Source organism: Coregonus lavaretus, assembly GCF_964263955.1.
Source record: "Coregonus lavaretus genome assembly, chromosome: 6".
In the NCBI taxonomy this organism is placed as follows: Eukaryota; Metazoa; Chordata; class Actinopteri; order Salmoniformes; family Salmonidae; genus Coregonus; species Coregonus lavaretus.
The window spans coordinates 53,723,648-53,748,790 of record NC_139993.1 but is presented as its reverse complement, the minus strand read 5'-3'; the positions used below and the strand labels follow the sequence as shown (position 1 = coordinate 53,748,790).

Here is a 25,143-nt window from a genome sequence, read left to right as displayed (position 1 = left end):
GCACCATGGACAGCACATGTACTCTGCCAATGTTCCATTCTGTACATTCTGTGCCATAGGCCTACTGTAAGACAGATCACAGTGTGCCCTCAGAGCATACAGTAACTGGTGCCCACTCATTTTCAAACCACTTTTATATCTCAGCTGACATGATCAAAAACACACTACACTCTGGAGTATAACTATCCATGCCAGCTAATTGAATTAATCCTACTGTGGGTGTACAGTGTTTAATGCGATTGTAATATACAGCAGTGTAGCCTATTAGGCCACTCTGTGATACTGATGAGAGCAGAGGATGTGATTATTGTACAATCCATCATAGAAGAAGAGTAGGTGTAGCAGGTTCTCTTTTGACCCATTTTACATTTTAGTCATTTAGCAGACGCTCTTATCCAGAGCGACTTACAGGAGCAATTAGGGTTAAGTGCCTTGCTCAAGGGCACATCGACAGATTTTTCACCTAGTCAGCTCAGGGATTAGAACCAGCGACCTTTTGGTTACTGGCACAACGCTCTTAACCACTAAGCTATCTGCCGCCAACGCATTGACCTGCATCTGAACAGGTTTGACAAAATATCAATTTAATCTCAAACAGGGACCTTCTTATATGAGATGAAGTTTAACTGTGTGTGTTGTTAGTATGTGTGATCCTTTCTTAGAGTTTTACTGTGTGTGTGTGTGTGTGTTCAGTGCCAGACATCTGCTTTCTCAGATAATGCTGGGTTTAAATAGCCCATAGATAAACCTATTACAGTAGATTTATCAATCATACCCAATACTCATCTCTCTCTAGCCTTCTTCCTCTCTTTTACTCTCCTTCAATCTCTCTTCCCTCTTTTTCTATCTCTCCCTTACTCTCTCTCTCTCTCTCTCTCTCTCTCTCTCTCTCTCTCTCTCTCTCTCTCTCTCTCTCTCTCTCTCTCTCCAACCAAGTTGTGCTTCAGGATCTTTTAGTTTTGTCTCTAACAAATGACATGATTACTCTTTGTCTTATGGAGTGTGATACTGTATCATGTTGTTGATAGACATGTCAGTATTCATCATGTTGTTGATAGACATGTCAGTATTCATCATGTTGTTGATAGACATGTCAGTATTCATCATGTTGTTGATAGACATGTCAGTATTCATCATGTTGTTGATAGACATGTCAGTATTCATCATGTTCTTGATAGACATGTCAGTATTCATGTCCCTCTCATTCTCTTTCTCTTCTGTTGTTTTGTGTATTATTACTTATATTTAATACATATATTTCCCACTTCTCTCTGCAGTGGAACCTGGTGTGTGATTCGGCCTGGAAGGTTCACATCGCCAAGTTCTCTCTCTTGGTGGGATCTATCTTCGGCTACCTGGTGATGGGCGTCATGGCCGACTGGTACGCCATCCAGCATTCTCCTTCTCCATTTTGTGTATTTGTGTGTGACAGTGGAAATTCCGCTCCAACCGCTAACTCACAACTCTCCCCAACGTAACAAAACATACTCAAGAAACACTGTCAATACCACTGACCCATAAAAAGCCAAGGCATTTCTGGATCTGGGGCGACAGTACTTCTAGGTCTCAGGAAAGTAGTAGTGATGCACTTAGCCATCTGCTACATGTGTTCTCATTCCTGTGTCTGCATCCCCACTCCCCCAGGCATCCGAGAATAGACAGTGTCTTATGAAAAACACCCACATATCTCCCTGTTGAGTTGTCTGTGGGATGAGCTGTAGCTATAGCAACATAGATTAGAGAAAAACCGTGTCAGAACTCTGACCCAATGACCTGCTGACCTCTAACCCAGGATCAGGTTGCCGAGGGAAACAGACTGGAGGGGATCTGAATGTTCTCTTCCAGACCATTGGACTAATTTCTGTCTCTTTCCATTTCTTATTTTCTCTATTCTCTCTCATTTTCTTACTCTCCCATTCTCTCTGTCGCTCTCCCTCTCTTTCTCTCTCTCCCTCCATCCCCACTCTCTTTTTTTCTCTCTCCATCTCTCTTCCCTCCCCCCGTTCTCTTTATCTCTCCCCCTCTCTTTCTTTCTCTCTCTCTCTCTCAGGTTTGGTCGTCACCCAGTCCTGATAGTCTCGGTGCTGTTCATGTTGGTGTTTGGTTTGAGTGTAGCGTTCTCCTTCAACGTGACCATGTTCAGCACATTACGTTTCTTTGAGGGCTTCTGTCTGGCTGGCCTCACTCTCTCCCTCTACATACTGAGTAAGTACACCTACACTTCCTGGTATCTAGTTCTGTTGTCTGTCAAAGAATGCCCAGAAAGCAAACGGCATGGTCTTCTTAGAACTTAGGCCTCTACTCCACACACTTCTCCTTCCCCCCATCACTCCACCTCTAAGGTAGTACCTAACTTCTCTCTCACTCAGCTTTTTCCCACTATTCCTTCACCTCTCTCTCTCTACTCATCAATCCTTCTCCTGTGTGTTGCTAGTCGTCCTGGGATGATGATGTGTGTCCTGTCTCTCACGTTGTCACCACTCTCACCCCATGCTGCTCTCTGTCTCTGTGTCTGTCTACCTGAAGTGATAAACAACAACATTAGACTCTGGGTGTTGATTATATTCACAGCAGTGTTAAACCTTCAATGGTCTCTGATGGCGCATCAACAATGTCTAGTTCGATTAGATACACAGCATGAATCAGATGATTAGCATGAACTATCACTTTACAGTCTTTGATGGGGGACCTTGACAATGTCTGCTTTTGCTTTGTCCTTTATCTAAAGCTATGCCTGACTGCCATACTGACGCCCAACCCCCTAACCACTGTCCCCCTCCCCCTTGATGGGGACATCAGTATATTCTAGCTTGTCCTTTATCTACAGCTATGTTTGGCATACTATCCTACTACCCCCTTTACCATCTAACCCCCAACCCCCCACCCCTCTCCCTTGTCCCCTAGGCCTTTTGGCCTTTTCTCACCAGAGAGATTAGTCAGTCCGTTTGAGGTTGGGAGGGGGGGGGGGGGGGGGGGGGGGGGAGTTCGTTCTGCAGCGGTATTGTTCACCACAGCAGGGGATGGCTGAAAATCTCTTCTGAGCTTCACTAAAAACAAACAAAATGGACGCCCTCTTTGAGCTTTGGTGGGTCATACGGGGGTTTATTCCCTGACCTGTAGTTACTGTTGTTATAGAGACTCTCACTATCCTTTATAATGCCTGTCCAGATAAATGCAAGGGATTTTACGCTTCTATGAAGGTGATCCTGGGAAGATGGTTTGAGGCTAACGTGATGAATATAGGATACGATTTTGTGGTGTACTATGCATGTGTTTTTTGAGAAAGAGGTTCTGCGTTTTTGTGTTGGTGAATGCCTAGCCTCACATTATCCAGATGGATGCTGTATGGTGCTGTTTGGGTGTTTGTTTGGGTGGTCATCAAACAAAGACTGTCTACAAACTCGGAGTCATGTTTTCTGTGTGTGCCTGCATGTGTGTGTTTGTGTGAGGTCATTGTTACCAGGCCATACTAGAAGGGAGGCTGACAACTGTTTTTTCCCATCATGCCTTCCCAACTCTGGCGTGGAGTTTTACTTTTTTCACCTGATCAGATTCTGTCTCTAATATCATAATTTCTTAAAGTTCACATTCAGTAATCATGAATAAGACCAGCTGACATTGCTGTGTGTCACAAGCAAAGACAGCACACACACACACACACAGCTACCTATACTGACATAAGACAACCCCTATACTGCTGTTCGTGAGCTTAAATAGAAAAAGTCATTTAAATGGGATCCATTTCACTTGACACATGTCTAAGTTTTGGTGTACATCTGAGACCTAGCAGTCCTTCGGGCCCTGGCAGACACATTGCCCTTCAGGAATAAGACTGATTATACAGTAAACATTCACACACAACCAGCAGCTTGTGACCTTGATCTGAAATAATGCATCGAGTAGGCACTGTTCTCTCACTCTAATTATACAGAGTGTGTGGGTTGGTTCTTCTATCCTTGTGGGGACCTAAAATCCCCAAAAGTCCCCACAAGGATAGTAAAACAAGGAAACTTCTCCCTCGTGGGGACATTTCTCACGTCCCCATGAGGACAAAGTCTATTTTAAGCTTAGAGGTTTGGTTTTGGGTTAGGGTTACAATTAGGATTATGGTAACGGTTAGGTTTAGGGTTAGGAGTTAGGTTTAGGGTTTGGGTTAGGGTTATGGTAAGGGTTAGGGGTTAGGGAAAATATGATTTTGAATAGAAATTAATTTTAGGTCCCCACGAGGATAGAAGAACATAACGTGTGTGTGTAGAGAGAGAGAGAGACAGAGAGAGACAGAGAGAGAGAGAGAGAGAGAGAGAGAGACAGAGAGACAGACAGAGAGAGAGAGAGAGACAGAGAGAGACAGAGAGAGAGAGAGACAGAGAGAGACAGAGAGAGAGAGAAAGAGAGAGAGACAGACAGAGAGAGACAGAGAGAGACAGAGAGAGAGAGAGAGAGAGAGGAAGAGAGAATGTGTGTTTGTGTTAGTGAAAAAGTCCTATGTTGTCTGTGCTTTATTGTGTAAATACAAGGTGTTCAGAAGAGTGTACAGAGTCGACAGAGAAAATAGCTACTGTAGCTATGCAGTGGGTTGCCATGGTACTTTACTCTAGGATTTACTTTATGTTGTGAAAATAAAAAAACGTATTTCACTGCTTGCGTGAGCTGCATGTGTTATCACTTACAGTATAGTGACACACTACGATATTTAAATACTCTAATTTCCATTGATGACCCATTTATGTAAATTAACAGCTGTATTGTTACATGAACCTCATTGTCTTCTGTAACATGATGTATACGGTCAGAGCTGGTAGGATAAAGATGCGTTGTTGTTATTATTGTTTGTCTCAGAGAGTAAGGAGTATTACTATAGCATTTTGCCACACCCAAGTAGACATGCTCAAAAGGATTCATGTTAATAGAAAATAACAGCATATCGTTATTCCAATGCTGCTATGGTAGTCATGGTAATAGGCTGTAGTGGGAACCAATTTGGGAAGATTTTGCAGAGGGAAAGGGAATACTTAGTCAGTTGCACAACTGAATGCATTCAACCAAAATGTCTTCTGCATTTAACCCAACCCCTCTGAATCAGAGAGGTGCAGGCGGCTGCCTTAATCGAAATGTTCAAAGATATAGATATACTGAACAAAAATATAAACGCAACATTCAACAATTTCAAAGATTTTACTGAGTTACAGTTCATATAAGGAAATCAGTCAATGGAAATGAATTCATTAGGCCATAATATATGGATTTCACATGACTGGGAATACAGATATGCATCTGTTGGTTACAGATACCTTAAAAAAGGATCAGAAAACCCTCCTGTAGCTCAGTTGGTAGAGCATGGCGCTTGCAACGCCAGGGTTGTGGGTTTGATTCCCACGGGTGGGTAGTATGAAAAATGTATGCACTCACTAACTGTAAGTCGCTCTGGATAAGAGTGTCTGCTAAATCACTAAAATGTAAATGTAAAATGTATCTGATGTGATCACCATTTGCCTCGTGCAACGTGACACATCTCCTTCGCAGTTGATCAGGCTGGTGATTGTGGTCTGTGGAATGTTGTCCCACTCCTCTTCAATGGCTGTGCGAAGTTTCTGTATATTGTCTGGAACTGGAACATGCTGTCGTACACGTCGATCCAGAGCATCCCAAACATGCTCAATGGGTGACATGTCTGGTGAGTATGCAGGCCATGGAAGAACTGGAACATTTTCAGCTTCCAGGAATTGTGTACAGATCCTTGCGACATGGGGCCGTGCATTACCATGCTGAAACATGAGGTGATGGCGGCAGATGAATGGCACGACAATGGGCCTCAGGATCTCGTCACAGTATCTCTGTGCATTCAAATTGCCATAGATGGAATTGTGTTCGTTGTCCGTACCGTATGCCTGCCCATACCATAACCCCACCGCCACCATGGGGCACTCTGTTCACAACGTTGACATCAACAAACCTCTCACCCACACGACGCCAGCGATTGTGAGGCCGGTTGGACATACTGCCAAATTCTCTAAAACAACATTGGAGGAGGCTTATGGTAGAGAAATTAACATTAAATTATCTTGCAACAGCTCTGGTGGACATTCCTGCAGTCAGCATGCCAATTGCACACTCCCTCAAAACTTGAGACATCTGTAGCATTGTGTTGTTTGATAAAACTGCACATTTTAGAGTGGCCTTTTATTGTCCCGAGCACAAGGTGCACCTGTGATCTAATGATCAAGCGGTTTAATCAGCTTCTTGATATGCCACATCTGTCAGGTGGATGGATTATCTTGGCAAAGGAGAAATGCTCACTAACAGGGATGTAAACAAATTTGTGCACAAAATTTGAGAGAAATAAGCTGTTTGTGCAAAAAAATGGGAAACATAGGACCAACACTTTACATGTTGCATTTTATATTTTTGTTCAGTGTATATGCACACATACACAAACACAGCAGAACATAAACGAACACACAGTACATACACCTCTCTCTCTTTAAGTGCAGCAAAGTTTGAGTGTGTGTATGCCATGCTGATGAAGGGAAATGGAAACGATATGGGTGTGTGTCCGTGTGTGTCTGTGGGGTTTGCAGACAGAGAAACACTCCCCTCCCTCCCTCCCTCCCTCCCTCCCTCCCTCCCTCCCTCCCTCCCTCCCTCCCTCCCTATTATCTCCACATTTCCCTGTCTTTGAACAATCATCCCATGTCCTGCACTCCCTGTCCTCCATCCTCCTCTCCCTCTCTTCCTCTCTCTAATAATATAATAATAATAATATGCCATTTAGCAGACGCTTTTATCCAAAGCGATTTACAGTCATGTGCGCATACATTTTTACGTATGGGTGGTCCCGGGTATCGATCCCACTACCCTGGCGTTACAAGCGCCATGCTCTACCAATTGAGCTACAGAGGACCACTCTCTCACAGGTGCCTATTATCCCTGACAGCTGCTCTTATCACCCCGCTTCCCCTCCGACCTTCCACACAGTGAGTGGGTGTGGGGGTCAAGCCTTTTGTTATTACAGATTTCTTTAGCCACAATCACGCTGTTTTCTCTCTCTTTTCTCTCTGCAGCTGATCTCTTTCAGCCCTAGTCAGAGGATTGCCTCCTTGTGAAAGGAGAAGCAGGGAACAGGGGTGGGGGAGGGGGTAGGGAACAGGGGTGGGGGAGGGGGTAGAGGACAGGGGAGGGGGTAGAGAACAGGGGAGGGGGTAGTGGACAGGGGAGGGGGTAGAGGACAGGGGAGGGGGTAAAGGACAGGGGAGGGGGTAGTGGACAGGGGAGGGGGTAGTGGACAGGGGAGGGGGTAGTGGGAGGGGGTAGAGGACAGGGGAGGGGGTAGTGGACAGGGGAAGGGGTAGTGGGAGGGGGTAGAGGACAGGGGAGGGGGTAGTGGACAGGGGAGGGGGTAGTGGACAGGGGAGGGGGTAGAGGACAGGGGAGGGGGTAGTGGACAGGGGAGGGGGTAGTGGACAGGGGAGGGGGTAGAGGACAGGGGAGGGGGTAGAGGACAGGGGAGGGGGTAGTGGACAGGGGAGGGGGTAGTGGACAGGGGAGGGGGAAGTGGACAGGGGAGGGGGTAGTGGACAGGGGAGGGGGTAGTGGACAGGGGAGGGGATAGTGGACAGGGGAGGGGGTAGTGGACAGGGGAGGGGGTAGAGGACAGGGGAGGGGGTAGTAGACAGGGGAGGGGGTAGTGGACAGGGGAGGGGGTAGTGGACAGGGGAGGGGGTAGTGGACAGGGGAAGGGGTAGAGGACAGGGGAGGGGGTAGTGGACAGGGGAGGGGGTAGAGGACAGGGGAGGGGGTAGTGGACAGGGGAGGGGATAGTGGACAGGGGAGGGGGTAGAGGACAGGGGATGGGGTAGAGGACAGGGGAGGGGGTAGTGGACAGGGGAGGGGATAGTGGACAGGGGAGGGGGTAGTGGACAGGGGAGGGGATAGTGGACAGGGGAGGGGGTAGTGGACAGGGGAGGGGGTAGAGTACAGGGGAGGGGGTAGTGGACAGGGGAAGGGGTAGAGGACAGGGGAGGGGATAGTGGACAGGGGAGGGGGTAGTGGACAGGGGAGGGGATAGTGGACAGGGGAGGGGGTAGTGGACAGGGGAGGGGATAGTGGACAGGGGAGGGGGTAGTGGACAGGGGAGGGGATAGTGGACAGGGGAGGGGGTAGTGGACAGGGGAGGGGGTAGAGGACAGGGGAGGGGGTAGTGGACAGGGGAGGGGGTAGAGGACAGGGGAGGGGGTAGTGGACAGGGGAGGGGATAGTGGACAGGGGAGGGGGTAGAGGACAGGGGAGGGGGTAGTGGACAGGGGAGGGGATAGTGGACAGGGGAGGGGGTAGTGGACAGGGGAGGGGGTAGTGGACAGGGGAGGGGGTAGTGGACAGGGGAGGGGGTAGAGTACAGGGGAGGGGGTAGTGGACAGGGGAAGGGGTAGAGGACAGGGGAGGGGGTAGTGGACAGGGGAGGGGGTAGAGTACAGGGGAGGGGGTAGTGGACAGGGGAAGGGGTAGAGGACATGTGTTGGGGTGGGGGTAGGGGTGGCAGTTTGTTTTATGCTGCTGCCATACTGTTGACTATTATTGTTATTATTGTTATTATTAATCCTGCTAGCAGTCACTTTCTCCTAAGCTCTGCCTACATGTACATATCTACCTCAACTATCCAGAATCCCTGCACATTGTAAATGTTGTACTGGCACTGACCATGTACAGTATAGTATAGTATATAGTTTACCTTCCCTTTTCCCCCCCCTCTCTTATTTCTTATTTCATTTCATTTAAAAAATATATAATATTCTGATATTGAATACTGCAATGTTGGGAAGGGCTTGCAATTCAAGCATTTAACTGTACTGGTGCATGTGACAAGTACAACTTTTGAGGGTAGAGACACTTCAGCTGAGTTGAGAGCAGTGGGAGAGGAGTGGGTATAGGGAGGGAGGGAGAATGGAGGGATCAGCTTTGAGGAGAGCAGAGGAGGGGAGAGAAGAAGGGAGGGAGTGCAGAGGAGGAGGGGAGGGGAGAGAGAGGAGAGGAGAGGAGAGGAGAGGAGAGGAGGGGGTTCAGTGAGGTAATCAACACAAGAGGAGTCTTTCTCCCTCTCAGCAGGAACAAAAGGTCCCTGACTCACAGCACTGTGTGTGTGTGTGTGTGTGTGTGTGTGTGTGATTCCCAGAACAGTCTGTAAGCAGACACCACCTCCACAAGGGGTTATGTTTTTTGGGGGAAGCAGCAGGGGTTACTTACTGCTATATTTTGCGAAGGATTATATACAACGCTCTGGCAGAGGTATCTTCATTGTGAGCAGTACATTACATTAGTTTCATACAGCCTACTACAATATCTGTCTAATGAGGAGGAGGTTTGGGCTCTGGGTCTGATTCTGTTTGGTTTGAACAGAGCGGGCTGTGCTGAGTGGGCACAGCCTTTCATCACACACACACAACACACAACACACACACACACAGAGAAAAATACATCTAGATAGAGAGAGAGAGAAGGCTTAAGGATGAGTCAACCTGAGGTCAGTATAATTTCCTTCCTGTGTGTTTAGGCTCCAGGGGAGAGAAGCTCACTACAGGAGGTTGGAAGGGGTGTTCGCCATCTCCAGGCATCAGCTGACTCCTCTCTCTCTCAATTCAATTCAAAGGGCTTTATTGGCATGGGAAATATTTTACATTGCCAAAGCAAGTGAAATAGATAATAAACAAAAGTGAAATAAACAATCAGAAATTAACAGTAAACATTATACTCACAAACGTTTCAAAGGAATAGAGACATTTCAAATATCATATTATTGCTATGAACAGTGTTGTAACAATGTGTTGAAGTACAAAAGGGAAAATAAATAAACATAAATATGGGTTGTATTTACAATGGTGTTTGTTCTTTACTGGTTGCCTTTTTCTTGTGGCAAAAGGTCACAAATCTTGCTGCTGTGATGGCACACTGTGGTATTTCACCCAATAGATATGGGAATTTATTAAAATTGGATTTGTTTTCGAATTCTTTGTGGGTCTGTGTAATCTGAGGGAAATATGTGTCTCTATGGTCATACATTTGGCAGGAGGTTAGGAAGTGCAGCTCAGTTTCCACCTAATTTTGTGGGCAGTGTGCACATAAGCCTGTCTTCTCTTGAGAGCCAGGTCTGCCAATGGTGGCCTCTCTCAATAGCAAGGCTATGCTCACTGAGTCTGTACATAGTCAAAGCTTTCCTTAATTGTGGGTCAGTCACAGTGATCAGGTATTCTGCCACTGTGTACTCTTTGTTTAGGGCCAAATATCATTCTAGTTTGCACTGTTTTTTGTTTGTTAATTCTTTCCAATGTGTCAAGTAATTATCTTTTTGTTTTCTCATCATTTGGTTGGGTCTAATTGTGTTGCTGTCCTGGGGCTCTGTTTGTGTTTGTGAACAGAGCCACAGGACCAGCTTGCTTAGCGGACTCTTCTCCAGGTTAATCTCTGTAGTTGATGGCTTTGTTATGGAAGGTTTGGGAATCGCTTCCTTTTAGGTGGTTGTAGAATTTAATGGCTCTTTTCTGGATTTTGATAATTAAAGGGTATTGGCCTAATTCTGCTCTGCATGCATTATTTGGTGTTTTTACATTGTACACTGAGGATATTTCTGCAGAATTCTGAATGCAGAGTCTCAATTTGGTGTTTGTCCCATTTAGTGAATTCTTGGTTGGTGAGCGGACCCCAGACCTCACAACCATAAAGGGCAATGGGTTCTATAACTGATTCAAGTATTTTTAGCTAGATCCTAATTGGTATGTCGAATTTTATCTTCCTTTTGATGGCATAGGCCCTTATTGCCTTGTCTCTCAGACCGTTCACAGCTTTGTGGAAGTTACATGTGGCGCTGATGTTTAGGCAGATTGACGTATAGTTATTTGTATGCTCTAGGGCAACGGTGTCTAGATGGAATTTGTATTTGTGGTCCTGACAACTGGACCTTTTTTGGAACACCATTATTTTTGTCTTACTGAGATTCACTGTCAGGGCCCAGGTCTGACGGAATCTGTGCAGAAGATCTAGGTGCTGCTGTAGGCGCTCCTTGGTTGGGGACAGAAGCACCAGATCATCAGTAGACATTTGACTTCAGATTCTAGTAGGGTGAGGCCGGGTGCTGCAGACTGTTCTAGTGCCCTCGCCAATTCGTTGATATACAGTATATGTTGAAGAGGGTGGGGCTCAAGCTGCATCCCTGTCTCACCCTACGGCCCTGTGGAAAGAAATGTGTGTGTTTTCTGACAATTCTAACCACACACTTGTTGTTTGTGTACATGGATTTTATAATGTTGTATGTTTTTCCCCGAACACCGCTTTCCATCAATTTGTGTGTATAGCGCTCTCGCTCTTGCAGTAGGAAGGTTTATTTTTCTTCTTCCAGTGATCTAGATGATGAATGGAGGGAGAGAGTTTTCCCTCTCCTATTCTCCTCCTCTCAGGAGGTTGGCTCATTTGTATTCTGCCCCTCTCTCCTTTCTATGTCATCTCTGCTATGGGAAGTGACAGTACATGAGCACTGGTTAGTGAGCATACAGTATACAGCCCCCCTCTCCTACACCCCCCTACTGGTCACCTTCAAATAGACCTTGCCATCTGGAGCGGACCATCTGGACTGTACCACAGGGTAGCCGGTAGGGGGGTGAGACAAGAGCCCATTCAGGGAAGAAAGGGACGGTTACTGTGAAACGCTCACTGACTGAACTGACTGAACCCTTGACAATGGCTATAGTGTTGAGGTCTGACAGATATGTTCTGTGGTGGTTCACTGGTTGTTAACTGGTGGTTAACTGGGAGTTTCTCCAGGGAATGGTCAGCCATGAAGAGGTGTTAAATTATTCATTGAATGAGATGTAGGTTTCACCGTTTAGTCTTTAAACACACATATACCACAGACAGAGATACCAGCCAGTACCGCAGTGATATACAATTATACCCCTTTCACAATATTCGTTTCACACTATCTTTTCACATCGTCCTTTTCAGCACATTTAGTCCCGTGTAGCTCAGTTGGTAGAGCATGGCGTTTGCAATGCCAGGGTTGTGGGTTCGTTTCCCACGGGGGACCAGTATGAAGAAAAAAATAATGTATGCACTCACTAACTGTAAGTCGCTCTGGATAAGAGCGTCTGCTAAATGACTAAAATGTAAATTTCCAGTGACTATGGTGAATGCATAACCAGGCTCAGTACAGTTTGATTAGGCTCAGATAGGTTCGGCTCAGTAGTGTGAAAAGCCCTTTATAGAAGGAACACACAAAACCTCTGAGAATGCACTAATTGAACCAATTTATCTGTCTGTAACTTCTGTCCCTCTCCCTCTCTCTCTACAGGGATTGAACTGGACCTGCCAGGCTGGCGGTTCTCCATGACCATGGTGTCTGTATATGTGTAACCTCTCTCGCCTGCCTGCCTCCCTCTCTCTCTCTCTCTACTTCCCCCTTCTCGCTCCCCCATCCTCTCTGGCTCTTTCTCCCCCCACTCTCTCTCTCTACAGGGATTGAGTTGTGCCTGCCAGGCTGGCGTTTCTCCATGACCATGGTGGCCAGTTTCCTCATGGTGGGCGGGCAGCTGGTGATGCCCGGGGTGGCGGCTCTGTGTCGTGATTGGCCCGCCCGGGATGATTGGCAGGTCCTGCAGATCATCATCATCTGCCCCTTCGTCCTCATGCTGCCCTACATCTGGTAAGGAGCCACGCCCAAATGTCTTCCATGTCACCACTATTCTGTTGAGACATTCATCCTATAGTTAGAGGTTGAAAATGAGAATTACCATGGAGTCCCACCCACTGAGGGGATAGCCACACCCACTTAGGGAGTGGCCCCTCTCACTGATGAAGTAACTCAGCCCACTGAGGGATTCCGCCATGATGTGGGGTTAGAGGTTAAAGACTTGGTCATCAGGACCAGGCTTTGGCTTGTACAGTACACTACACACTGCATGCTCTGTTCAGATCTTCAGACAATACTCTCTTTCTCTCACTTCCCTTCTGTCATTCTCTCTCTCTTTCTCGTGTTTACTTCTCTCTCCCTTCCTTCCTTCCTTTCTTTCTCTCTCCCCTACTCACTCCCTCACAACTTATTATCTTTCTCTCCCTACTACCCTCCACTCTCCCCTACCCTCTCTCTGTCTCTCTGACTCCCCCTCCCTCTCTCTATGTAGGATCTTCCCTGAGTCCCTGCGTTGGCTCCTGGCCACCCAGCACTACCAACGCTCTAAAGACATGATGCTCCGCATCGCCAGGAAGAACCAGGTCGACATGACAACCGAGCCCAGTGGCGTTCTAGCAGGTGAAGGAGATGGAGAGACAGGGAGGGGAGAGGTAGAGAGACAGAGTAAATGGAGAGATGGAGAGACAGAGAGGGAGAAGACCCTGCATGTCAAAGAATAACCACGTGTTCCGTCCATGGCCGCTACACAGATGCCTGGTTTGCAGCTGATCAGTATATACATATGGGATGTCTCACGTAGCCTCAAAAACAACACACCATTGTCAATTGCATTTACACTGATCATATTGTTGTTATAAACAACACGTAACCGCAGGTCTCTGATTTCAGTGATGAAATGTGTATGCAATGGATTCAGTCAGTCAGACACAGTGACAACACACACACACTATGCACATACGCGTACATTGTTATATGTGCAACTGCAGGGCTCTAGTTTCATATGATGAAATACATCTGCAAGGCTTGATGGCAGACACATACACTCTCCATGAGAAATGAGTTTAACGCTGGGAGCAGATTAATACAGCTGGATCAATAAAATAACGTGTTTTATTTCAGATCTCATACACACACATCAACCCACAGAAGACCTTTACTTTAGAGTCTGCTGGCTCCATGTGTGTGTGTCTGTGTGTGTCTGTTGTTTCCCTGCCAGTGTAAAGGTCTCACACTGTTCTATCTCACCATCAGAGCTGGAGCATGAGCTGCATAAGAAGCCAAAGAGGACCTGCATTGTCAAGATGACCAGCACCAGAAACCTGTGGAAGAACATCGTCGTGCTCTGTGTCAACTCGTAAGTCTGTCTGTGTGTGTGCGCATCTGTATAATCGTATCAAAGGCAGTGGGTGATGTGCCAAACAGAGCTTGCATTTCATATGAGCTAGGTTTCCCATTGAGAGACCTGAAGACAAGGCTGTGTGCCGGTACAGTGTGTGGCTATGACAAGGCTGTGTGCCGGTACAGTGTGTGGCTATGACAAGGCTGTGTGCCGGTACAGTGTGTGTGTGGACATGTTTAACCATACTTGAAGACCAGACGTCCCCACAAGAATAGTAAACGAACAAACATTTGACCAACTGGGGACATTTTGTTAGTCCCCACAAGGTCAAATGCTATTTCTAGGGGGTTTAGGGTTAAGGTTAGAATTAGTGTTAGTGTTAGGGTTTAGGGCTGTCCCCGACAAAAAAGAATATTGGTCGGCCGAGAGTTTCTTCGACGAATCGATTGGTCAAAATTTTAAAATGTGTATTTTTCCATATATAGACACACCCTATGTTTGAATCAAATCAACTATATGTAGGCTACTGAGCTTGTCTGATGCTTTACGCACTGCGATTAAAAATGAAGACACAAATTACTAAAGTGGGAGCCAGAGATCAAGATAGCCTAACCAGAAAAAAAAACATTTTCCCGACCCTCCTCCTCCCGCTGCTGCTGGCCTTCACAGATTCTGAGTTACACTCCTGAAGTTGCCGGTATAGGCTACACCAGCGGTCGGCAACCTTTTCCATTTGAAGTGCCAAGTTATCATACCATTTCTACTAGGGGTGTAACGATTCGTTTTAACAACGATTCGATTTGTATCACGATTCGTGGTTGTCGATACGATTCAAGGACGATATTGGTTCATTTAGAACGATACGATCCGAAACGATTCAGTGACTTGAAATCGATTCAGTAACCTTTTAGCCAAAAATTCAACCAGTGTGACTGAAATAAATACCTGGATACTGGACAGTGCAGGTGAAGTTTCCTAGATTCCTGTTTCTTGTAAGGACCGCAATGGTGGCTTGATAATTTCTCGCTCGTCGGCTTCTCCTCTGTCGTCCGCCATGCTATGTTTTGTTGTCTTTGCGCCTTTGCGCTGCTGCTGGCGCGGGGCGATGACATCACGGATAGGCAGACTGAATCGAGTAATGTTTAAAGCCTTTATCATTAAAAGTGCTAAGAAAAAACATCCATATAAAGTCTGACGTGCTTAAATCCAATGGGTTATTTCCTAGTATCGATACAATCGATTTATTACATTTTAAAACGATGTTAGATTGATATATGTTGTCCAAAAGGCCAACTCGCCGAGCACAGATCGATGTAGTTGGATCATAGGAATATAAATCGATACATCGATGTAGTAGATGGATCGTTACACCCCTAATTTCTACTGATCTGCATGCCAGTTATGATTTTCATATGCACGTTTTCGTGGAACAGTTTCACTTTATTTATAATAAAGTCTTCATTTCTCAAAAACAATGTCATGTACTTAATACAAATTATATCTAAATGAAAATGATACAAATCTAAAAGTAACTTCTATTGCCATTGCCAATATGTAAAAGTAGCCTACATAAAGCCAACAAATAAAACCATTGCAGGCTGCAGGTAGAAAATATCCTGATAAAAATAAACATCCTATAAATCACATTGGCTATTCATGGCCTGTCTGCAAGGAACTTGAAACATTGTATCAACTATTAACTTGGTCCAGCCAGAAGCTCCTGCTAGCAAACTTGCAAAATATTCTGGGCTTTCAGAGTTTCCTGCTCCAGTGAGCTCCAGACAGACACAGCTGTAGGCTATTTGCGCAAGGGATAAGAAGAAGGCATATTTTATGACGTTTCCATCGGATCAGAGCATGACATTTTTCCCCCTTTCATGCTGAGTGGTTATTGAAAGGGAGAGAGCTGGAAAGATTTCAAATAGGCTATGTTGAGGAACTATTGTCATTCTCAGTGGATGTAAAAACAGACTTCATTTACTTGCTGTTTGAGGCAAGGTGAAAATTACTTAGCTACACACTGATAGTGAGTTAAGACAATCTGAAATACTATCAGATCCCCAAATGGGCACATTTACAATGGCTTGCGAAAGTATTCACCCCCCTTGGCATTTTTCCTATTTTGTTGACTTACAACCTGGAATTAAAATTGATTTTTGGGGGGTTTGTATCATTTGATTTACACAACGTGCCTACCACTTTGAAGATGCAAAATATTTTTTCTTGTGAAACAAACAAGTTGAGCGTGCATAACTATTCACCCCCCCCCCCCCCCCCCAAAGTCAATACTTTGTAGAGCCACCTTGTCACGCCCTGGCTCTAAGGACTCTTTTATGTTGAGCCAGGGTGTGTAGAGTCTATGTTTTGTGTTCTTTGTTTCAGTTTCTAGTTCATGGGTATCTATGTTGGCCGGGGTGGTTCTCAATCAGAGGCAACGAGAATCAGCTGTTGCTTGTTGTCTCTGATTGGGAACCATACTTAGGCAGCCTGTTTGGCACAGTGTATTGTGGGATCTTGTTCCGTGTTGGTTTGTGTATGTACCTGTCAGGTTTTGGCTATGACTGTTCGGGTTTTGGTCACTAGATGTCCCCATTGCACCTTTTTTGTACCTTTTGTTTTTTCTTGATCTAATTATTGTTTGCACCTGTAGGTCATTCCCTTGTTAGTATTTAAACCCTGTGTGTTCCTCAGTTCCTTGCTCAGTGTTTGTAAGTTAGCACCCAGCCCCAGCCCAAGCCTTGTGTTTTATGGATATTTCTCTGGTGGGATTTTTACCACTTTGTGGAGTTTCCTTGTTTTTTTGGAGGTTTTCCTCTTTGTGCCTCTTGGCTTTATTTTTGGACATTGTGGATTTAGTTTCTTTGCCTGAGGATTTTGTTCTTTATTAAACCACCATCTCTAGTACTGCTGTGTCTGCCTCATCTTCTGGGTTCTGACAATCATTAGTGACTGTTTCTCGCACCGGGTCGTGACAGAAACACTGAGCCATTATTATGAACCCAGAGGCAGCCAGTACCCAGGATTTTTGTTCCATGCTGTCCCACCATGAGGGGACTGTCCAACGCCACGAAGCTGCTCTGGTTCAGCAAGAGGCCTTAATGGCTAGACATTCTCAACTTCTGTCAGAGATGCTGACGTCCATAAAGCAGATTTCGGATCGACTTTCCCCGGCAACCGCTTCTGCTCCAGTTCATCCGATTCAAGGGCCCCTGGCAGTTAATCCCCTGGCGGAACCTCGTCTGCCGCCTCCCCAACGGTTCTCAGGGGATCCTAGTGTTTGTAAGGGGTTTTTCACCCAATGTTCTCTCTCCTTTGAGCTGCAACCATCGTCGTTTCCCACCGACCGGTCCAAGATAGCATATATCATCACCCTGCTGTCGGAAAAGGCTCTAGCCTGGGCCACTGCTGTGTGGGATGCCCAAAGTCCCTGCTGTGCCAGCTACTCTGCCTTTGCTGAAGAATTCAAGCGAGTGTTTCAAGGTCCTACCAACGGCCCTGACTCAGCCAAACAGCTCCTGACTCTCCGCCAAGGTCGGCGCAGCGTGACGGACTATGCCATCCAGTTCCGCACTGTGGCAGCAGCAAGTGGCTGGAACGACGAGGCGCTCACAGTGTGTTTTTTGAAGGGTCTTTCTGACACCATCCAAGATGAACTGGCCACTCGGGAACCACCGGACAACCTCGAGTCCCTTATCAAGTTGGCTTCACGCATAGACCAGCGTCTGAGAGAGAGAGAACAAAACCATAGACCGCTCACCCTAGTTCCTATCGGTTCCAACTCCGAGTCTCCACCTTTATCCTCGCTGGCTCCACCAGAACCCATGCAGGTTGGACGCATCTCCCAGGCTGAGAGAGACCGCCGGATGAGGGAGCGATGCTGTCTATATTGCGGCAAACCGGGCCATTTCCGCTCCACGTGTCCCGGGCTCCAGGGAAACGCACTCTCCCGTGCAGGCCTGGGAGGACTGTAACGGGAAACATAACCTCCTCCCATCCATCCAACTCCCGCCTGCTCATTCCTGTTACCCTTTCCTGGGACGACCACGAGGTTTCTCTTCAAGCCTTGGTAGACTCTGGAGCCGCAGGTAACTTCATGGATGGGATCTGGGCGAAGGAGAATGGCGTTCCTTCTGAACCTCTAAGTGACCCCATAAGGGTTACTACGTTGGATAGAAGTCCTTTGGGATCTGGACTTGTCACTCGTGCCACTACCCCCTTACGACTTTCAGTTTCCCAACACAAGGAAGTGATGAACTTTCATCTGATCGCCTGTTCCGAGTTTCCTCTCGTCCTTGGCTATCCCTGGCTTCACAGCCATAACCCTCACATCGACTGGTCTGTGGGCACTATCAAGCAGTGGGGTCCCACGTGCCAAGCCACTTGTATCTTCCCGAGTTCCCAGAGTTCTCCTTCCGAGTCTCTAGAATCCATCGACTTGTCCCGAGTTCCCGAGTGTTACCATGACCTCAAACTGGTATTTAGCAAACAGAGGGCCACCAAACTACCACCCCATAGACCTTACGATTGCACCATCGACCTGTTGCCGGGGACCTGCCCTCCCAGGGGTCGGATCTTTTCCCTTTCTCCACCCGAACGAGCTGCTATGGATACCTACATCAAGGACGCTCTGACAGCAGGCCTCATGCGTCCATCTACCTCGCCGGCGGGAGCAGGGTTTTTCTTTGTGGCCAAGAAAGACGGCGGATTACGACCTTGCATCGACTACCGGGGACTCAATGCCATAACTGTCCGTAACCGCTACCCGCTACCTCTTATGGCCACAGCCTTTGAGCTGCTCCAGGAAGCAGTTGTCTTCACTAAGCTTGACCTTCGGAACGCATACCATCTTGTGCGGATCAAACCCGGGGACGAGTGGAAGACCGCTTTCAACACGCCTACTGGTCACTACGAATACTCGGTGATGCCCTTCGGCCTGACCAACGCTCCGGCTGTGTTCCAAGCGCTCATAAACGATGTGCTTAGGGATATGCTTAACATCTTCGTGTTTGTGTACTTGGATGACATCCTCATCTTTTCGAGCTCCCTTCAAGAACACACTAAGCATGTCAGACAAGTGCTCAAACGCCTCCAAGACAGCCATTTGTACGTTAAGCCGGAGAAGTGTGAATTCCATTCCTCTCGAGTACAATTCCTGGGATTTATTGTGGAACCCGGACGAGTCCAGATGGACCCCAAGAAGGTAGAGGCGGTAGCGGATTGGCCCACCCCCAAGTCCGTTAAGGAAGTTCAACGTTTCCTGGGCTTCACCAACTTTTACCGCAAGTTCATCAAGAACTTCAGCTCGGTGGCAGCCCCTCTCTCGGCGGTAACCAAGGGTGGCAACACAAGGTTTCTGTGGGGGAGAGAAGCTGAGACGGCCTTCCAAGGACTCAAGCAGCGCATCCTCTCTGCTCCCATCCTGACACTACCAACGGCGGAGGAACCTTTTGTGGTGGAGGTAGACGCATCAGAGGTTGGGGTTGGAGCTGTCCTGTCTCAGAGGGGTGAAGACAAGAAGCTTCATCCTTGCGCCTTCTTCTCTCACCGGCTTACCCCGGCCGAGAGGAATTACGATGTGGGGGATCGTGAACTCCTAGCGGTTAAGATGGCATTGAAGGAATGGAGACACTGGCTCGAGGGGGCTTCTCAACCGTTTCAAGTGCTTACGGACCACAAGAATCTGGAGTATATCCAGCAGGCGAAGCGGTTGAACGCCAGACAAGCTCGATGGTCTCTTTTCTTCAGCCGATTTCAGTTTATCCTCACCTATAGACCCGGGTCGAAGAATCTCAAACCGGACGCCTTGTCACGAATCTACTCTCCTGCCATTCGAGAAGATACTGACATGACTGTCCTTCCGGCCGCTAAGATCGTGGCTCCGATCTCGTGGCAAGTGGAGGATACCGTGAAACAAGCTCAAGCCATCGAACCGGGCCCTGGTGGAGGTCCTGCTAATCGGTTGTTTGTTCCCAAGGCAGCAAGGTCCCAAGTCCTTCGGTGGGGGCACTCCTCTCGCCTCACCTGTCACCCGGGCATAGGCCGCACCTTGGAGTTCATCCAGCGTAAGTTCTGGTGGCCCACCATGAAGGAGGACGTTGCCACTTTCATCAAGGCCTGTTCCGTGTGCTGCCAGGGAAAATCTTCTCACCTTCGCCCTCAAGGACTCCTTCACCCTCTATCTATTCCCCACCGACCCTGGTCCCATATCTCATTGGACTTTATTACTGGCCTTCCTCCGTCCCATGGTAATACTACGATCCTAGTCATCATCGACAGGTTTTCTAAGGCGGCCAGGTTTGTTCCTTTGACCAAATTACCTTCTGCCAAGGAAACAGCTGAGTTGGTGATTAACCATGTGTTCCGAGTCTTTGGGATCCCGCAAGATATGGTTTCCGACAGAGGTCCCCAGTTCGCCTCAAGGTTTTGGAAGGCCTTCTGCCAACTCATAGGGGCCACGGCCAGTTTATCTTCCGGGTACCATCCGGAGTCCAATGGCCAAACTGAGAGGATGAATCAGGAGCTGGAAACCACCCTCAGATGCATGGTTTCCAACAACCCGTCCACTTGGTCATCCTTCATTGTTTGGGCCGAGTACGCGCACAACACCTTGTGCTCCTCCTCCACTGGTATGTCCCCGCATGAGTGTCAGTTTGGCTATGCACCTCTATTGTTCCCGGACCAGGAGGCAGAAGTCAGAGTGCCTTCAGCCTCGAGGTTCATCAGACGCTGTCGGCTTACGTGGAAGAAGGCACGTCTTAATCTTCTGCGTTCCTCTCAGCAGTACCAACGACAAGCAAACAGAGGTCGCCGTCCTGGTCCTACCCTGTACCCCGGCCAGAGAGTATGGCTCTCAACTAAGAACCTACCGCTACGGGTGGAGTCTCGCAAGCTGTCCCAGAGGTTCATCGGTCCCTTTAAGATTGCCAGGAGAGTCAATCCCGTTACTTTTCGCCTGCACTTACCCAGATCCCTTAAGATCAATCCAACATTTCACATTTCTTTATTAAAACCTGTTGTTTTTTCTCCCCTTATTCCGGCAGGCAGACCTCCCCCTCCGCCCCGTGTCATCGGTGGCCAGTCGGCTTATACCGTCCACCGGATACTGGATTCCCGCCGGGTGCAGCGGTCCTGGCAGTATCTGGTGGACTGGGAAGGCTACGGTCCCGAGGAGCGCTCCTGGGTTCCTGCCAAGGACATACTGGACCCTGACCTCATTCGTCAGTTCAGGGCCCTCCACCCTGAGAAGGCTGGTAGGAACGTCAGGAGCCGTTCCTAGGAGGGGGATTCTGTCAGGTTTTGGCTATGACTGTTCGGGTTTTGGTCACTAGATGTCCCCATTGCACCTTTTTTGTACCTTTTGTTTTTTCTTGATCTAATTATTGTTTGCACCTGTAGGTCATTCCCTTGTTAGTATTTAAACCCTGTGTGTTCCTCAGTTCCTTGCTCAGTGTTTGTAAGTTAGCACCCAGCCCCAGCCCCAGCCTTGTGTTTTATGGATATTTCTCTGGTGGGATTTTTACCACTTTGTGGAGTTTCCTTGTTTTTTTGGAGGTTTTCCTCTTTGTGCCTCTTGGCTTTATTTTTGGACATTGTGGATTTAGTTTCTTTGCCTGAGGATTTTGTTCTTTATTAAACCACCATCTCTAGTACTGCTGTGTCTGCCTCATCTTCTGGGTTCTGACAATCATTAGTGACTGTTTCTCGCACCGGGTCGTGACAGTACCCAAGGACTTCACGTATCATTTTGTTGTTTTTGTTCGTGTGGTGAAATATAAATAAAAGATGTTCGCATTCCACGCTGCGCATTGGTCCACTCCTTTCGACGATCGTGACACACCTTTTGCAGCAATTACAGCTGCAAGTCTGTATGAAAAATGTATGCACTCACTAACTGTAAGTCGCTCTGGATAAGAGCGTCTGCTAAATGACTTAAATGTAAGTCTCTTGGGGTATGTCTCTATAAGCTTGGCACATCTAGCCACTGGGATTTTTGCCCATTCTTCAAGGCAAAACTTCTCCCTCTCCTTCAAATTGGATGGGTTCCGCTGGTGTACAGCAATCTTTGAGTCATACCACAGATTCTCAATTGGATTGAGGTCTGGGCTTTGACTAGGCCATTCCAAGACATGTAAATGTTTCCCCTTTAACCACTCAAGCGTTGCTTTAGCAGTAGGCTTAGAGTCATTGTCCTGCTGGAAGGTGAACCTCCATCCCAGTCTCAAATCTCTGGAAGACTGAAACAGGTTTCCCTCAAGATTTTCCCTGTATTTAGCGCCATCCATCATTCCTTCAATTCTGACCATTTTACATTTTAGTCATTTAGCAGACGCTCTTATCCAGAGCGACTTACAGTTAGTGCATACATAATTTTTTATATTTTTCATACTGGACCCCCATGGGAAAGTTTCCCAGTTTCCCAGTCCCTGCCGATGAAAAACATCCCCACAGTATGAAAAATGTATGCACTCACTAACTGTAAGTCGCTCTGGATAACAGCGTATGCTAAATGACTAAAATGTAAAATGTATGATGCTGCCACCACCATGCTTCACTGTGGGGATGATGTTCTCGGGGTGATTAGAGGTGTTGGGTTTGCGCCAGACATAGCGTTTTCCTTGATGGCCAAAAAGCTCAATTTGAGTCTCATCTGACCAAAGTACCTTCTTCCATATGTTTGGGGAGTCTCCCACATGCCTTTTGGCGAACACCAAACGTGTTTGCTTATTTCTTTCTTTAAGCAATGGCTTTTTTCTGGCCACTCTTCCGTAAAGCCCAGCTCTGTGGAGTGTATGGCTTAAAGTGGTCCTATGGACAGATACTACAATCTTCGCTGTGGAGCTTTGCAGCTCCTTCAGGGTTATCTTTGGTCTCTTTGTTGCCTCTCTGATTAATGCCCTCCTTGCCTGGTCCGTGAGTTTTGGTGGACGGCCTTCTCTTGGCAGGTTTGTTATGCTGCCATATTATTTCCATTTTTTAATAATGGATTTAATGGTGCTCCGTGGGATGTTCAAAGTTTTGGATATTTTTTTATAACCCAACCCTGATGTTTACTTCTCCACAACTTTGTCCCTGACCTGTTTGGAGAGCTCCTTGGTCTTCATGGTGCCGCTTGCTTGGTGGTGCCCCTTGCTTAGTGGTGTTGCAGACTCTGGGGCCTTTCAGAACAGGTGTATATATACTGAGATCATGTGGCACTTAGATTGCACACAGGTGGACTTTATTTAACTAATTATGTGACTTCTGAAGGTAATTGGTTGCACCGGATCTTATTTAGGGGCTTCATAGCAAAGGGGGTGAATACATATGCACGCACCACTTTTCCGTTATTTATTTTTGATACTTCTTTGAAACAAGTAATTTTTTTCATTTCACTTCACCAATTTTGACTATTTTCTGTATGTCCATTACATGAAATCCAAATAAAAATCAATTTAAATTACAGGTTGTAATGCAACAAAGTAGGAAAAATGCCAAGGGGGATGAATACTTTTGCAAGGCACTGTTTAGGCCTACATTTGTGCTTAGGCCAGGTAGCCTAGGCCGACTTCTATGTTTAATCAGGTGTTTGTCCTTACTCAAGATTGACAGGAGCGTTCTAAACAAAAGACAATTAATACATTGACAACTCATACATGGAATTAAATAAACCAAAACTTTTTTCTCACAAGTGTAGCCTAGGTTGTGCGCTCTGCAAACAACGTATCCACTCCGACAATGAGAACTGTAAGACTGTAATAATAATATATTGAATGCATTAACAGAAATGATCGTAACCAAACAAACATTGTAGATGATAAATGATGGTAATTAAGAGTAAATGTACTACAGGTGATACTAGTGTGCCTCCACAATGGATTAGTCCACTGAGACAGGCGTGAATCAGACAGGTGAATCGTTATTAAAATATATATTTACCACTGCTCAACAAAAAAAAAACTTGGTCGACCAACAGCTTATCAACCAAACAATCGACCAGTCAACTAAATGGGGTTAGCCCTACCACTATTAGGGTTAGAATTAGGTTTAAGGTTAAGAGCTAGGGTTAGTTTTAGGGTTAGGGTTAGGAGCTAGGGTTAGAGTTAAGGTTAGGTAAGGTTTAGGGAAAATAGGATTTTGAATGGGACTGAATTGTGTGTCCCCACAAGGTTAGTTAAACAAGACTGTGTGTGTGTATAAAATCTCCCTACACCCTCTATATTGATGGCATTTGGTATCCAGCACTGCCTTGCTCTTAGTAATGATGGTGTGTGTGTGTGTAACTGGTGGGATCTGAACCCCACTCTCCCGCTTGGGAAACCACCCACTGGGCACACACTCGTTAAATCAACGTTGTTCCAACCAACATGAAATAGACATTGAATTGACGTCTGAGCCCAGTGGGCAATGTCTTAACCATTAGACCAAGAGAGAATACCCTTCCGCGAGAGAGTCCGACTCACCTCCGCTACGTGTCTCTCTCTCCTCAGGTTGACTGGGTACGGTATCCACCACTGTTTTGCCCGCAGTATGATGGACCCAGAGGCTCCTGTGTCGGCCATGTTTCATGCTGACTACTACACTATGGCCGGAATTGCCGTAGCAACGTGCCTGGCGCTGTGCCCAGCCGTGGCGTTCATGGGTCGTCGGGGTGGACTGCTCACCTTCATGATCATCACCGCCCTGGCATCACTGCTGCAGCTGGGTCTGCTCAACTGTGAGTTGGAGACACACACACACACACATGTTATGCATACACACACACACGCACGCACACTAAACACACACGATACACACAAATGAAACACACACACACCGATATATAGAAATCCTATCTCTATGAAATAAACATTTAGGTCAACCTTCAGTTTATGAAAGCCCATGTTTTGTCAGATGTTTTAACAAGTGACCAATGCAGGCATCCCCCTCATAGTCCTTCATTCACAAATAGCTCTTTATATGGGAAAACACAAAGCAATAACATCCCATTATAATTTCAATCTGTCATAGACAAATATCATACTCAGATAATGGACTTACAGTATTACAGTGCTTCAGAGAAGTCACTACTAGGAGAATGTCATTTTCTGCATCATTACCTCTGTTCTCTAGTCATTATATCAGATCTACAGTGCCTTGCAAAAGTATTCACCCCACT

The 25,143-nt window shown here is 46.7% G+C and overlaps 1 protein-coding gene across 1 annotated transcript in view; it reads left to right on the top strand.

Annotated features, from left to right (window-relative positions):
• Nucleotides 1-25,143, top strand: part of slc22a23 (solute carrier family 22 member 23) — a gene marked incomplete at both ends in the record, with an annotated part of 35,201 nt that overhangs the window by 606 nt on the left and 9,452 nt on the right. Inside the window, 6 exons of the mRNA XM_084162910.1 lie at nt 1,278-1,381; nt 2,051-2,205; nt 12,496-12,682; nt 13,161-13,288; nt 13,922-14,024; nt 24,476-24,702. Of these exons, the coding sequence (XP_084019036.1) occupies nt 1,278-1,381; nt 2,051-2,205; nt 12,496-12,682; nt 13,161-13,288; nt 13,922-14,024; nt 24,476-24,702 (904 nt within the window). The remainder of the gene's footprint in view (nt 1-1,277; nt 1,382-2,050; nt 2,206-12,495; nt 12,683-13,160; nt 13,289-13,921; nt 14,025-24,475; nt 24,703-25,143) is intronic.